Source organism: Felis catus, chromosome X (assembly GCF_018350175.1).
Source record: "Felis catus isolate Fca126 chromosome X, F.catus_Fca126_mat1.0, whole genome shotgun sequence".
NCBI classification, from domain to species: domain Eukaryota; kingdom Metazoa; phylum Chordata; class Mammalia; order Carnivora; family Felidae; genus Felis; species Felis catus.
Window position 1 is genome coordinate 35502876 of NC_058386.1, and position 15996 is coordinate 35518871.

The 15996-nt window shown below is 49.9% G+C and overlaps 1 protein-coding gene across 1 annotated transcript; it reads right to left on the reverse strand.

The window, feature by feature from the left end:
* Nucleotides 1-14012: 14012 nt before the first annotated feature.
* LOC101089332 (RNA polymerase II subunit A C-terminal domain phosphatase SSU72-like) lies at nt 14013-14812 on the reverse strand. The gene has a single exon (XM_045050957.1). It carries the CDS (start codon nt 14726-14728, stop codon nt 14144-14146), a length of 585 nt encoding a protein of 194 aa, XP_044906892.1. The 5' UTR covers nt 14729-14812; the 3' UTR covers nt 14013-14143.
* Between the last annotated feature and the right edge of the window lie 1184 nt (nt 14813-15996).

Sequence of the window (15996 nt, forward strand, 5' to 3'; positions counted from 1 at the left end):
GAGAGAGAGAGGGAGAGAGAGAGAATCCCAAGCAGGCTCTGGGCTGTCACAGAGCCCAACGTGGGGCTCAATCTCACGAACCACCAGATCATGACCTGAGCCAAGGTCAAGAGTCAGATGCTCAACGGACTGAACCACCCAGGCGCCCCTATTCCATTGTCTTTCTATTGTTTGTTTGTTTGCTTGTTTAAATAGGCCCCACCTGCTTCTATATGACTAATAATAATTAGCTGTGGTGCCAGCTGCTGAGCTAAGCACTTCCTGCAGGTGATCTCACCTATCCGCTCAACTACCCTGGGAGGCACATACTATTTTTATTGTGTGAAGGGAGGCCACTTGGCCAAGGTCCCTGGATGGTGCATTAGTTTCCTGGGGCCGCTGTAACAGAGGGCCACACACCGGGTGGCTTCCGACCACGGAAATAGACCGTCTCTCCGTTCCGGAGGGCAGCAGCAGCCTGAAATCAAGGTGTCGGCCAGAGCTGTGCTCCCTCGGGAGCTTCTAGGGGAGGGTCGTTCCGTGTGTCTTCCAGGTTCTGGTGGCCCCAGGTGCCTTGGCTTGTGGCTGCCTCTCTCCAATCTCTGCCTCTGCCTTCGCGTGGTCTTTTCTCTCCCTGCGTCTCTTACAAAGACACTTGCCATTGGATCCAGGGGCCACTGGGCTCATCCGGGAAGATCTTCTCTCGAGATTCTTACCTTCATTATATCTGCAAACACACTATTTCCAAATAAGCTCAGGTTCCCAGGTTCCAGGGGTTAGGATGTAGACATAGCTTTTTGGAGGCCACCATTCAACCTGCTACAGATGGCAAGACGGGGACCAGGGGTCTGAACCTAAGTAAAAGGCTCTGTTGTCCGTGGAATGTGATGCAATCTCTCCTCTCAGATCTGGGTAGGCTTGTGACTCGTTTGTCACCAAAAGAATGTGGCGAAGTGGTGCTGTGTGATTTCCAGTGGCGATCAGAGAAAGGGGATGCAACATGGGGGGCTCCGAGCTGGCCCGTGAGCCATCCGACTGGCCTGAGGCCGCCATACTGGAAGGAAGCCCAGGCCGGTGGAGAAGTCCCATGGAGCCGTTCTGATCAACAGCTGTAGCTCCAGATAACTCTAGCCCCCAGCCATCCAGTCACCTCCAGCCATGGAGTCTTCCCAGCTGAGGCACCAGAACTAATGGAGCAGAGACAAACTGTCCCTGCTGTCCCCTGTGAATTCCTGACTCATAGAATCTGAGGATAATAAGGGGCACCTGGGTGGCTCAGTCAGTTAAGTGTCCAACTCTTGGTTTTGGCCCCGATCACGATTTCATGGTTTGTGGGATCGAGCCAGCATCAGGCTCTGTGCTGACGGCACAGAGCCTGCTTGGGATTCATTCTCTCCCTCTCCCTGCCCCTCCCCCCTCCTGCTAGTTTGTGCATGCATGAGTTCTCTCTTTCAAGATGATAGATAGATAGATAGATAGAGGAATCTGAGGATAATAAAATGGCTGTTTTATGCCTCTACATTTTGGGGAGTTTTGTCACACAGCAATAGTAATCAGGACACCCCTCCTTGTCTAGAGAAAAGCCCCAAGTCGGGGCGGGGGGAGGGTTAGCCGTTCCTGAGAAATAGGTCTGATTGAGAGAGAGACAAAGAAAACATATTCTGTCTGAACAAGCAGCCCCTACCCCAATTCCCAGTGGTTCTGTGATGAGAGGTGAGGAGAGGTGGGGTCAGCGGGGGGCCGGTGGAACCAGCTTCTTTGGGCATGAGAAGCCATCCCAGCCACCGGTCTCTCCAGCCCCAGCCGGGACAGGGCTCCTGGACGTGGGGGGCCCAGCTGCCATTACAACTTCCCGGGCCACTTCCGTCCCCAGGTCCTGGCCACCTGACTGACCAGCCCCCGGGGGGCCCAGCCTACCCTACGCTGGGGGACTGGCTCCCACTCCAGTCCCGGCTCCACCAGGGCCCCGGGGGCTGTCTGCAGTCCCGGCTGCTGCTTACAGCGCCAGCCCCTTCATTTGCTGGATCGGATCTTTGGATTTTGTCATTTGCTATGCGGAGGTTTTCTTTCTGACTAATTTGCTTACCAGGTTTAATTCTTCAATCATGTTTTCATTTTAAGAGATTTCAGGGTAATTATGAACTTTGAATAAATCCATCTGAGGCACCGAAGTGCTCTTAGCTCAACTCTGCTAGGGCCTGCCATTCCCCTACCCTTGAGATTCGGTGTGGATAGGACCGCCCTTGCCCACGCACCACCCCCCACCCCCAGCTCCTGCAATTGAAAACAGCTGGGCCTCTAGGAGCCAAGGTCAGGATTCGAGAAAAAACCACAACTGAAAACCACAACTGGGGGTGGGGAGAGATGGAATCGGGCCCGGTGCTTGAGCGAGGCTCCAGAACCTTCGAGGATGCTTCCACTCTCCACCCACCTCACCCAGGCTGCTCCCCGGGGCCCCAGGTGGGGCCGCCCCCAGCACTGCCGGCTGAACATTTGTCTGGGTGGGGTGCAGGAGTACCTAGGAGAGGCCCAGACACAGAGGCCAGAGGCTGGGGCTCCGGTTCCAGCCCCGCAGCCCCGGAGCCGTGGGGCCATGGGCAAAGTTTCGGAGCCCTCTGGAGTCAACTAGAAATACATTGAGGATGACAAGGACAGCGTCCGTTCCGTCCACTTTGCAAGCTTGTCACAGAGGAGCTGATGTGTGTGTGTGGTGGGGAGGTATTTTCCAAGCTGTATCATATGCCACAGTTGAGAGGTGGGTAGTGTTGTGAAACAGTCTCTTGGTCATATCAGTAGGGCCGCACTGGCAGCCTGGGGCGATGGGACACCAGAGCAACTGATATAGGGGCAGGAAATGCCACCAGGCTCCTAGATGTCTTGACTCCGTTTCTCAACCAGTGCGTGCTGGCTCCTGGGTGTAATTTGCATATCCGTATCAAATCTACAGCCAGCCCGGGGTGAGTGGGTGGGTGGTGGCAGTGTGCCCACTAATCGGAACCAGGGTCAGTGGATGAGGCTTAGCTAATTTGCATGCAGCCAATCCCAGCCAAGGTGGGAACAGCAAAGCTGCTGGGGGGAACCTGCCACAGGAAGGGAATTCTCCACCGTGGAGTGTAACCACTGAGCATCGGGAACTTGGTGGCACTCCCTCCGTGTTTGGGGGCCCTAGACTTGCCCCGACAAGAATCCCGTGCTGGGTCCCATCTACTTGTGTCAGTCCTTAACTAGGGGCTACTCCCAGGGAAGGGCATTAATTCCCACACCCCCCGGCCTGCCACAGGGGCCGGCAAAGCAGCTTTGGCGACCGGTAGAAGCCCCCGGGTGAAGAAATTCGTGGATTGCCATTTGAAAGTTGGGCCTAGGGGCTCCTGGGTGGTTCAGTTGGTTGAGCTTCGGACTCTTGGTGTCAGCTCAGGTCACGATCAAACGGTTTCGTGAGTTTGAGTCCTGCATCGGACTCTGTGCTGATGGCATGGAGGCTGCTTGGGAGTCTCTCTTCCCCCCCCCCCCCACTCTCTCTCTCTCTGCCCCTCCCCTACTCACGCTGTCTCTGTCTTTCTCAAAATAAACTTTAAATACATAAATAAATATAAAGAGCGCAGGATCTGGGGTGGTAAGTACGGTTGTTTCTGCTGCACACGCTTATGAGACCGATACCGGACTATCTTGGATACCTGCCTAGAGGCCAAGGAATCATGGCCTCTGACCTCTACCCCCAAGGAATGTGCGTGTGTGTTGTGTGTGCACCAACAGGAAGGTTTAATCTAGATAGAATACATACTTTTATGTTGGATAACCCTGGGTAATGATGTATGACCCTATAATGAATGTAATTTGCAAAGGTTACCTCTGGTTAGTTTCTATGCCAAGCCAGTGGGGTGAACTGGATGTATAACATAGTTCACCGTGGTCCTGGACCCCTGTAGCTTTGGTGGCCTCCCTAATGGGGCCTGGAGGACTTCAGTGCCTCTTGCTAATTTTAGACTCATATTCTGGGCACGGCTAGGATGAGCGTGTTTTGAGTCAGGCTTCTTGGTTTCACTGTATCACTGAAACCAGTGATAGCCAACTTCAATAGGAAAGTATTTCTGGAAAGTACGAGATCGTTTAGACTTGTGGGAAGGTAGCAGGACTCCTATCTAAGAACACTCTGGGTGGTGGTCGGGGGAGGGGATCTGACTTGTTAGCGCGTCCCTTCCCCCAGCCTCTGTAGGACACTTTCACTGCTGACCCTTGATGTTGCCACCATGGTGTCGTTGTCCCTGCCTCTTTATTATGTTCCCTTGAGATTCAAAGTCTTGGGGCCCCTTGGCTGCTGCGGTTGGGGGAGCTTTCAGGGAGAGGAGCTCAGCTATGAGCTTCTGTAAATGGGAGGCAAGCCATGTGTTTCCCCAGTATTACCCAAACCGGGGGACGCCTCCCACATGGGAGAGATGCTTGTCCTTGGTACGAGGTTAGGTAAAAATTCCAGCAGGGGGGTGGAGAGGGAGATGGGATTTATTCTTATGAGTCCTGACGTGTTTGCTAAGCATTGGGCCAGGCTAATGGAGACACTGGGTAGACTGGATGTCAGGCTGGATGTGGGGTAGGTGCCCTTGACCAGGGATCCCTGAGGGCACCAAGAGGAACCAGGGGGACAGAAGCAGGAACACCCAGCGTCCTTCAGTCTTCCTGCTTCTGTTACACTGTTCACAAATCAGGGGCTTGACTGGGCTCGGCCAGGCAGTTCTCGATTAGGGGTCTCTTAGGTTGCAGTGACATGGTGGCCAGGGCTGGAGTGATCAAAGACTTCTTCACTCACAGGTCTGATTCTTGGGCTGGAAAGACCCCCACGGCTTGGGATGGGCCCACTGGGGTTCTTTGGACCTCCTTCTCCAGTTCTTCGGCATCAACTCAGGGCTTCCAAGAAAGAGAACCAGACAGAAACTGTATTGCCTTTTATGGCCCAGTCTCGGAGATCATGTAGTATCACTTTCGCCATATTCTATTCATTCCATGGGAGTCTGGAAGGCCAGCCCGTATTCCAGAGGAAGGGGTTAGATCCCTCCACATTTTGATAGGAGGACAGTCAAAGAATTTGGGGACATACTTTAAGGCCACCACAGTGGGCTAGGAGATGGCAAGCAGGCGCTTGGCTTGATTGTTTGATTGGACCAGCACATTTTTCTTTCTCCATTTTCTAACTTGGCTGCTTGTGTCCCATGATGCAGAAGGACCCTGGCTCAAATTCCCGGCAGCATGTTGGTAACTAACAGGATTGCACCTCGTGGGCTGGACCCATGACTCTAGTTAATCCTGCTTCATCATTATGCCAAGAGAGCTCATTCCAACTGAAATTTGACTATTGGTTTTTAATTTTGGTGCCATTTTTCATGCTGATGGCTCTTCTGGCTGACAGTGAATTACCCTGGGTGCAAATTAAATACAATAGAATTGCTAATCAGGCCATTAGAATACGCTGACAGGAGGAAATCTACAAGTTGTCAGACCTGGGTGGGCTCTCCCCTTGCCTCTGGGGCAGAATTCACTTGACTTCGAACGGACCTGTCCAGAGGACCCATTCCGATCTTGGAAACGGACACCTGGTTCACCTGGTTCCCTCCGCAGGAAAAAATCTCATCCTGGAAGCACACAGGGTCCCTAGGGATTGCTATCTAACGTTCCGTCCACTCTTCCCCGGCGAAGAAGTGTCGCGATCCAATTCTCCGCCTCCAGGCCCACAAGGAAGGCACCAGATATCTGGCGTAATGAACAATGTTCTCAGATTTCTAAATTTAGACGGAAGGTGAGAACACACTAGCAGTCTTCCTCTTGTGTCTAATTCTGCACAAAGACAGAAAGACTTACCTGTTGAAGACTTTGGGTCGCCCCTTCAGTCAGTTTCTTCGTTTTTTTTGTTTCTTTTTTTTGAATCCCTACAAACGTGACTGAGAGGAAATAGATTCAGAAGCCACTTCCTATGGGTGCCACTAGTGATGTCAAATAGTGTGGTTCTGTAAATCAGGAGGCGTTAGGCCTTCAGAGAAGACAGAATGCGGTCTTCAAGGGCGAAGATGTAAGCCCGGACGCTGTGCAGTGATCTCAGACGGGGAGGGGAGGAGCACTGGGGATGATTTACAAGCGACAGCAGAAGCCCACTGAATCAATAATAGCTAAAGCTTACTGAAAGCTGCTGTGCTATGGATTGTTATCGCCACCCCCCATTTAATGGATAGTAATCTTTAAGTTATGTCACTTTCCCACGGTCACCCAACAAGTGAGCCACAGGGCCAGTGTTATTAGATTGGGTTCAGTTGCCAGAGGAAGGGGGGGAAATATTGGCTTCGGTAAGATAGATTTTCTCTTTCTTCCTTCCTTTTTTCCTTCCTTCCTTCCTTCCTTCCTTCCTTCCTTCCTTCCTTCCTTCCTTCCCTCCTTCACTTCACACCCAGCTCGGAGCGCAACGTGGGGCTTGAACTCACAACCCTGAGATCCCTGAGATCAAGACATGAGCTGAGATCAAGAGTCAGATGCTTAATCAACTGAGCCACCCAGGGCACGCCTCTTTCTTTCTTTCTTTCTTTCTTTCTTTCTTTCTTTCTTTCTTTCATAAGCTCTAGGCCCAACTTGGGGCTTGAACTCACAAACCCGAGATCAAGAGTCACAGGCTCCACCAACTGAGCCAGCCAGACGCCCTCAAGATAGATGTTCTTTCTTACACAAAGTTTGGAGGTAAGCAGTCTGACTCTGGTATGGCAGCTTCATTAGCAACAGCCACCCAAGTTCTTTCTCTCTTGTCATTCTGCCTTCTGCAACATATGGTCTCTGCCTTGGGTTGCCAGATAAAATACAGGATAAATTAAAATACAGGCTAAATTAAAATACAGGCTAAATTGTAATTTCAGATAAACAGTGAATAATTTCATAGCACAAGGATGTCCTGTGCCATATTAAAGCATTAAATAAAACAGTAAAGTGAAAGTAGTAAAACACTTTAATTGAATAAAAATTAATTAAAATGAAAATATTTTATTTTTTGATGTTTACTTATTTTTGAGAGAGAGAGAGAGAGAGTGGGGAAGTGGCAGGGAGAGAGGGAGAGACAGAATCCCAAGCAGGCTCCCAGGCTCTGCACTGTCAGCGTGGAGCCCGGTGTGGGGCTTGAACCCACGAACCGCAAGATCATGACCTGCACTGAAGTCGGACGCTTAAGCGACTGAGCCACCCAGGTGCCCCCAAAATATAATATTTTCACTTGCTCAATCTGAAAACTCTATCTCCACCTCATGGTTCAAGATGGCTGCTTGTGTGCCAGCCTTCAGGACTACGCTTCAGGCAGCAGAAGGAAGGAGGGTTGGGGCGCCTTGGCTGGCTCAGTCGATAGAACTATGTGACTCCATGAGTTTGAGCCCCACACTGGGCATAGAGCCTACTTACAAAAAAAAAAAAAAAAAAGAAGGAAGGAGGATCAAAGAAGGACTTCCCTCCCTTTAAAGACACTTCATGGAAGTCATACACCAAATTACTGTTCACCTCACATTGGCCACACAAGGCTTTTATTCTGGGCAGCCAAGGGCCCAGCTAACAGAACTTCTGCATGAAGAGTGGATATTAGGGGTCAACTCAGCATCTGCCACAGCTAGGATTTAAACCCGAAGTCAGGGGGCGCCTGCGTGGCTCAGTCCGTTGCCAGCATCCCACGCTTGACTTCAGCTCAGGTCACGATCTCAGGGTCTGTGGGCTTGAGCTCCGCTTTAAACAATGGAAAACCCCCAAGGAGGAATGGCTCCCGAGTCTTGGGGCTTAATCACCCCGCTGTGTTGACTCTTCTGCATTTCATGAAAGGGTGGGGCCGACATCGTGTGTTTTCCCCCACACCCCTTTTGGATCCTTTTAACCGTTGCTAGGTGCCTCTTCTCTGACTTCTGTGCTTTTGCGGCTAACAGCCGGCACGTGACATAATACCCTTCAGAGGCCAGCCCTTGGACCACTGGAGCCGCTCTGCCCACACCTGCCATTTGGATGGCACGTAGCCAATGACCTGCTGTGCCGGGAGTCTGCCAGCCTAGCCCCCTCGCCTGGAAGTGGGGCCAACACCAACATGTAATTTACATGCCAGAGCCCCAGGCAGGGTCAGGCCTGTCCGAGTGTGTGCCCTGCCCTTGCTCGGCTGCTTCCGTTTTTGTGTCCTGCTTTTTCCCCGGCTCCCTTAACTGGTCTCTCCCGGAAGCGCCGCCTTCATAAATCACTTGCACACAAACCCTTGTCGCAGTGTCTTCGTGGCCTAAGATAAGGGTTTGCCCTGAAAATATAAATAGGAGGTGGGACAGCACTTTGGAAGACAACACAGTTCTCTTGTCACATGCCCCTTCGTGACGAAGAGGCCAAAGTGACTCGCAAAGCCCTTGAGTTTGAATTAGGTCACACCCAGCCTCGCTGGCAAATCCCCAGCTGTGACAACGTGCACGAAGTGGGGCATTTAATAAGTATTCCAGTCTTCCTCCAAGCTGTAGGTTTTAAAAGAGAATGCGTGCTTGTCCGGGTTTGGCCAGGACAGCAGACAGCACTCTGTGTTTCAAATGGGCACGGATTTCATTCTGGAGATCGGGCGCTCATAAAACAGTGGGAAGAGCTGGAAGGGCCAAGGTTTCGGAAAGCCGACACCAGCTCTCAGATTTCCTCCAAACTTCAGAGCATCAGAAAGTACAGTGGGTTGCACACGGGCCTGTAAGACCAAGGTAGGTGATTCTCAGGGAAGTGTGTGGGGGTTGTAAATTTGCTCACTTGCTAAAATGTGTTCCTGATCCCCAAATCAAGAAGCACGGTATGTCAGGGGCACCTGGGTGGCTCAGTCGGTTAAGCGTCCCACTTCAGCTCAGGTCACGATCTCGCGGTCCGTGAGTTCGAGCCCCGCGTCGGGCTCTGGGCTGACCGCTCAGAGCCTGGAGCCCGCTTCCGATTCTGTGTCTCCCTCTCTCTCTGCCCCTCCCCCGTTCATGCTCTGTCTCTCTCTGTCCCAAAAATAAATAAACGTAAAAAAAAAAAAATTAAAAAAAAAAAAAGAAGCACGGTATGTTCACAGTTATTCACGGACTTGTACAGACCGGTGAAAAAAACCTTGGGTCTCCTGCTGCACCTATTCCTAGCTGAGGTTGAACAAGGTGATGCTCTGCCTTCTCGTTTCAGCTCTCATACTGTAAACAAGTGTCTTTTTGGTGTTTTTAGAGCCATGGTTTTCACAGTTTTGTGCTTTCTGTTGGTGGCTTTGCTGTATATAACGGCCCCCAAGTGTAGTGCTGAAGAGGTTGTGATGTGCCTTATGGAGAAGATACGTGTGTTGGCTAAGCTTCATTCAGGCTGGATTTATAGGGGTGCTGGCCATTAGGGAATCAATGGTATATTTTAAACAAGGTGTCTTTAAACAGAAACATACATCGGGGTGCCTGTGTGGCTCAGTCGGTTCAGCTCGGTCAGTTGGGATTCTTTCTCGCCTCTCTCTGACCCTCCCCCACTCACACTTTCTCTCTCTCTCAACATAAATAAATAAACTTAAAAACACACACACACACACACCCAGAAACATACATAAAACAAGGCCGTGCATTGATCAGTTCTCAAAAATGTCTTGTTCAAAGGCTCCCCAGAACCTAAACGTGTGTTTCCACTGAGAGCAATGGGTCAGTATCCACTAACCCAGCGTTCACGGCGACTTGCTAGAACATAGCTACCATGAGTCATGATAGATTATTGGCAGAATCTAACTGGTAACCCATTTGGCATGGAAGGATGGAAAATGTAATTCCCACGCCTCCCGACGCTACCGTACTTGGGAGAGCCTAGAAGGGGGAAGAGGGTTGCCTACAGATGATCCAGGACGGCATGTTAAACCATTTAATGCTTAAAAAAAAATTTTTTTTTAACAGTTGCCTCAGGGTTTACAGTAATTAATTAGTGTCTACCTTCAAATAACATTATACCATTTCACGTGTAAAGGCTTTATTCAGAGCTTACTACCGATTCCTCAGCCCCATCGTACGTTTTATTTTTATATATGCCGTAAACGCACAATGCATTGCTGTTATCAGCATAGAAGACTGACTCTAGACAGTTATCTTTCAGAGCAACCCCCCCCCCCCAATTAAATGAATCTTTATTCACCTTCATTAGTTCCATTTCTGGCCCTCTTCATTTATTTGTGCAGATCCAAATGTCTGTCTGATACCATATTCCTTCAGCCTATAGCATTTCATATGGTGCATTTCTGCTGGCAATGAGTTCTCACTTTCTCCTTTGAGAACGTATTTCCGTGTATGTAGGGGTGTGTGCAACTTATTTATTTTTTTATTTTTTTTAAATTTATGTATTTCAATTCAATGTACATGTATATTTAAGTGGCAGTATATTATTTGCATTTCTTTCGCTCCCAGCTTTGTTGAGGTCTTCTTGATAAGTAAAATAGTAAGATGGGGCACCTGGGTGGCTCAGACGGTTAAGCAGTTAAGCGTCTGACTCATGATCTCAGCTCAGGTCTTAATCCCATGGCTGTGAGTTCAAGCCCCACGTTGGGCTCCACACTGGGCATGAAGCCTACTTAAAAACAAGAAAAGAAAGAAAAGAAAAGAACATAGTAAGATGAAGTGTAACATAATGAGGGGGCACCTGGGTGGCTCGGTCCCTTAAGCGACTGACTCTTGATTTCGGATCAGGTCGGGATCTCATGGTTCATGAGTTCGAGCCCTGAACTGGGCTCTGTCTTGACAGCATGGAGCCTGCTTGGGATTCTCTCTCCTTCTCTCTCTGCCCCTGCACAGCTCACTCTCTCTCTTTTTCTCTCTCTCTCAAAAATAAATAAACATTTAAAAGTGTACAACATGATGAATTGGATATACATATACATTATGAAAGGATTCCTCCCATCAAGTTTATTAACACATCCATCACCTCACATATTCACCTTTATTGCATTTCTTTTTTAAAAAATGTTTTTAATGTTTATTTATTTTTGAGGGAGGGAGGGGGAGAGAGAGAGAGAGAGAGAGAGAAAGAGAGAGAGAGAGAGAATGTGAGCAGGGGAGGGGCAGAGAGGGGGAGACAGGGAATCCCAAGCAGGCTCCAGGCTCTAAGCTGTCAGCACAGAGCCCAATGTGGGGCTCAAACTCACAAACCATGAGATCATGACCTGAGCCGAAGTCAGACAATTCGCTGATGGAGCCACTCAGGTGCCCCACCTTTACTGTGTTTCTTAAAAATCAAAATACCAAATCTGAAACAAGTAATTGTTAAAAATCCTTTTGTTAATTATCTCTCTTTTATTAAAAAAAATTTTTTTTAAGTAATTTCTACACCCAGTGTGGTGCTCGAACTCACAACTCCAAGCTCAAGAGTCAGATGCTCTACCAATGAGGCAGCCTGGTACCCCACCTTTAAAATGTATTTTTGCTGGGTATAGAATTTTGGGCAAACATGGTTTTTTTTTTTTTTTTTTTTTTTTTTTTTTTTTTTTTTTTTTTGTCTTAAACCACTTTAAAGATGGCATTTTGTCTTTTGCCTTGCATGGCTTCTGATGAGAAGTCAGCCATAATTCCTATCTTTGTTGCAAGGCACATCATGTGTCTTTTTTCTCCGGCTGCCTTTATAATTTTCTCTTTGACTTAGGTTTCCAGCAGCTTAAATATGCTATGCCTAGTGTTTTTTGTTTGTTTGTTTGTTTGTTTGTGTTTTAATCTTGCTTAGTATTTTCTAAACTTCTTGGGTCTGTGGTTTGGTTTGTGGCATTATTTCTTCAAATATTTCTCCTGCCCTATTCTCTCTCTTCTCCTGGGTGTCCTATTACATATATGTTAGACTTGGGGGCACCTGGGTGGCTCAGTCAGTTGGGAGTCAGACTTTGGCTCAGTCAGACTTTATGATCTCGTGGTTCGTGAGTTCGAGCCCCAGGTTGGGCTCTGTGCCGACAGCTCAGAGCCTGGAACCTGCTTCAGATTCTGTGTCTCCCTCTCTCTCTGCCCCTCCCCACTCATGCTCTGTCTCTCTCTCCCTCAAATATAAATAAACACATGTTAGGCTGATATTATGTCTTTGATGTTCTGTTCTGTTTTCTTCCCACTCTTGTTTTCTCTTAGTGCTTGAGTAATTTCCACTGACCTATCTTCAAATTTGCTGACTCTTTCTTCAGCTGTGTCATGTCTCCTGATGAGCCATCAGAGGCACATTAGTGTTTTTCTTTCTTTCTTTCTTTTTAAGTATACTTATTGATTTTGAGAGAGAAAGAAAATGCATGCACATGTGCACACATGTGCATGAGCAAGAGAGGGGCAGAGAGAGAGGGAGAGAGAGAATCCCAAAGTATAAGAATCAATATGTTCAATTCCTGGTTTCTTTCAAGTCTCTGAAATGTGCATATATAACCCAACCAAGGTACTGGTCATTACTTGGAACTCAAGAGGGAACTCTCAGTCTCCATAAGACTAGCTGAGAAGCAGTGGTAAGTCGTGTAAGTAATTGATCAAACTTAATGTATTGCCTCTTGTTATCAATTGAATGGTGCCCTCCCAAAATTCATATGTGGAAACCCTAGCCGCCAATGTGACAGTATTTGGAGATAGGGCGTTTCAAGGGGTAATTCATTTTAAATGAGACACAAGGAGGGAGACTTAAGCCAATCAGGCTGGTGTTCTTAGAAGAGGATGAGACACAAAGGAAGTGTGAACGCAGACGTAAGGATTGAGGTCACCAGTTACACCGGCTGTGTGTCCTACAATCCAACTCAATTGTGACAGTCCCTGGAGACAGTATCCGATCTCACAGGTTCAGGGCTCCACAGAACTGCCCCCTCCCCCATCTTCAGATGCCACTAACAAGGCCCGGGGTGTTACTTGTGCTTCTGGTCTACCGCCTATAGATTAGAGGTTTCAATCACTCCCTCTTTGGGTTCAATTAATTTGTTAGAGCCGCTCCCAGAGCACAGAGAGATGTTTTACGTACTAGTTTGTCAGTTAAAGTATACAAATCAACAGCCATTTGAAGGGAGACATAAGGTGAGATCCCAGACAAAGGCGCTTCTGTCCTTGTGGAGTTTGGGGTCCCAAACAGTGGCATGTGGGGCGCCTGGGTGGCTCAGCCGGTTACGCATCTGACTCCTGATCTCGGCTCGGGTCATAATCTCACAATTCCGGAGACTGAGCCCCGCATGGGGCTCTGCAGTGACAGCCCATAACCCTCTTTCCCCCTCTCTCTGCCCTTCCCCGGCTCGTGCTTTCTTTCTCAACATAAATACATCTAAAAAGATGAGACAAAAACACTGGCATGTGATGTGTTCTCATTCACCAACCCGGAAGCTCTTGAAACCTGCTCAGCCAGTTAAACCCCTGACTCTTGGTTCTGGCTCAGGTCATGATCTCACAGTTTGTGACATCGAGCCCCGGGACAGGCTCCGTGCTGACAGCTCAGAGCCTGGAGCCTGCTTCGGATTCTGTGTCTCCCTCTCTCTCTGCCCTTTCCCCTCCCACCACTTTCAAAATAAATAAAGTTGAAAAGAACTGGTTTACCCTCCAGCCGCTCTCCCCTCCCACAGGTTGGGGCTGACGGGGAATGGAAAGTTCCAAGCCTCCAGTGACATCACTGGGTGTCCTGGCAACCAGCCCCCCTCCTTAAGTTGTGCTTAAAAGTCACCTCTTTGACATAAAAAAAGGACTCCTGTATGGCTCTCATGACTTAGGAAGCTCCAACAATTTGGGGAGCTCTGTGCCAGAAATGGGGATGGAAATCAAACATTAGTTCTTAGTATAGATCCAAGTGCCACGAGAGGAAGGCTGAGTGTGGACACAGTGAGAGGGTGGCCACCTGCGAGCCAAGGACAGAGGCCTCAGGATAAACCCGCCCCCCCATCCCCCCCACCCCCAGCCAGCAGTTGATTTTGGACTTCGCTCCAGAATTGTGAGAAAGCACACTGGCCCCGGGGGGCGGGGGGGCAGGTGTGGCAGTTTCTTTTTTTCCCCCCTCCAGCAAGCTTGGGGGAGGGAGGGGAGAGAACAAGAAAGCCACAGAGGTAGAGATGAAATGTACTAGAAACCGTTGTTTGCAGTTTTCATTGAAGAGAATCAACCTGAGAGTCAATGCTCCCCGTAAGTAAAAAGCAGAGGAAAGGAAGGGCAGAGCAAGGGCTGCAGGAGTGCGGCGGCGCCGGTCAGTAGAAGCACACGGTGTGCAGGAAGGGTCTGCCGCTCTTCTCCTCGAACTCCTGCAACAGCTCGTCCAATTCGTCCTCCATGTCCTCGGTGCGCTGAATGCACTGGCACAGCTTGCAGATGAGGATCGCGCCCACGGTGGCCTCTTCGTCGTTGTCCTCGATGTCCACGTTGATCACGTGCACCGGCTGGCAGGTCACTTGCTCTCTGGAATTCATATCTTCCACCACCTGGTCGTACACACTCTCTTCGCAGGTGACAATCAGATCAAACACGTCCTGGCAGTTCTGGAACCTCTCCGGCCGGGGCTTGATCCTTTTGTTACGCTCCAACATATGTAGCATGCCATTTTGCGTGTAGAGGTCTCTGTCCTTGCTGACGAGATCGTTGTACATCTGGTCATAGGTGGTTTGGAAGTCGTAAACGTTGGGCTGGTCGGGTGCGGGGCCCGGGAGCTTCACGTGAGTTCCCGTTCCAAAGGACCGGACGCTGAATCCCCGTTTGCTGAGAAAGTAGTGGGCCTCCATGCTCCGGTTTTGGTTGCTGGCACACACCACTGCCACCCGCAGCGGCACAGTAGACATAGCGGCGGCTCCCCTGGCTGCGACGCCCCCGTGCGGCCCCTCCCACGCAGCCACGGCCCTTGGGCGCCAGCGAGGTGGCCACGGCGACACCTGGAACGCGAGGCGCTGAGGTCACAACCTCTTTGACGTGCCACTGCGTCGTGACCCGCGCACGGCGGGGCCGTGCGCAAGGCGTGGGGGTGTGCCGGGCGCCCCCTCCGCCTCCCGCCCTGGCAGGTGTCCTAGCTTCTCAGAGATGATTCCCAGGGACTCGTGTCGCCCCGTGTTCACACCCCTTTGCAAAGTGACTTTGCAGCGGTCCTGCCCTCAGGAGGTAGAATTATTTCTCTTGGCTGTAAGTCTGAGCTGGCCTTGACACTTTGGATAAGTAGAATGTGACTGCAGTGACGTGGGCGTGGGGGGAGGGGTCTAAGCCTAGGGCTGCAGAAGCTTTGTGTCTTCCGTGTTTGCTTAGGGGGATTTCAGGCACCGTGTGAGGAAGCCTAGGCTGTCTTGCGGAAGAGAGAGAGACCACTTGGAGGGGAACCAATGAGGAGAACCATGAGGAGACAGAGGTCCGAACATCCTACTGGCCCCCATACTTGAGCCACCCCACCTGAGGCTTCAGTTGTGTGGGCACTTGGGTTCTCTAGCCTCAGCCAACACCGTGGGGAGCAGGGTGATTCATAACACCCACCTCCCCTTGCCCCAAATTCCTGCCCCATAGAGTTGTGAGAAATAAACGGATGGTTGTTTTAGGCTCCTGGGCTCGGGGATGGTTTGTTACGCGGCGATAGCTAACTCCAACGGCAGAGACTTCCAGCTGCTCCACGGTGTCCCTTCTCCTCTCTGTCCTCATTCGATGGCTCACGTTTCAGCTAGATACCTGGCCACCTGAGATGAAAATTACATTTGTCAACTTGCCCGGCAGCCAGATACAGCAACCACAACGGTGTGCTTCAGGCAAGGCGTGAGGGTCCAAATGTTTGAGGTAAACTACGGAATCCCGATGTACCCCTGAGACGAATATGTCAATTTCACCCCAATAACATTAAATACTTTTTAACGGTCGGTACAGGGCAATCGTGGAAAGACTGCCTTTAACCTCCTGGAAATCTACCGTTTTGAGCGCCTAGGAAAATACGTTGTGGTGAATCTTCTCATTGAAATGTGATTCAAATCAAGACTTTGGGCCTTTTGACGTTGGGCATGGAATGCTCTCAGGTACTAACGCAGGCCTGCTACTTGGATCTCCACTGCCCGCTCCAGAGTTTATGGTCGTGATCTCC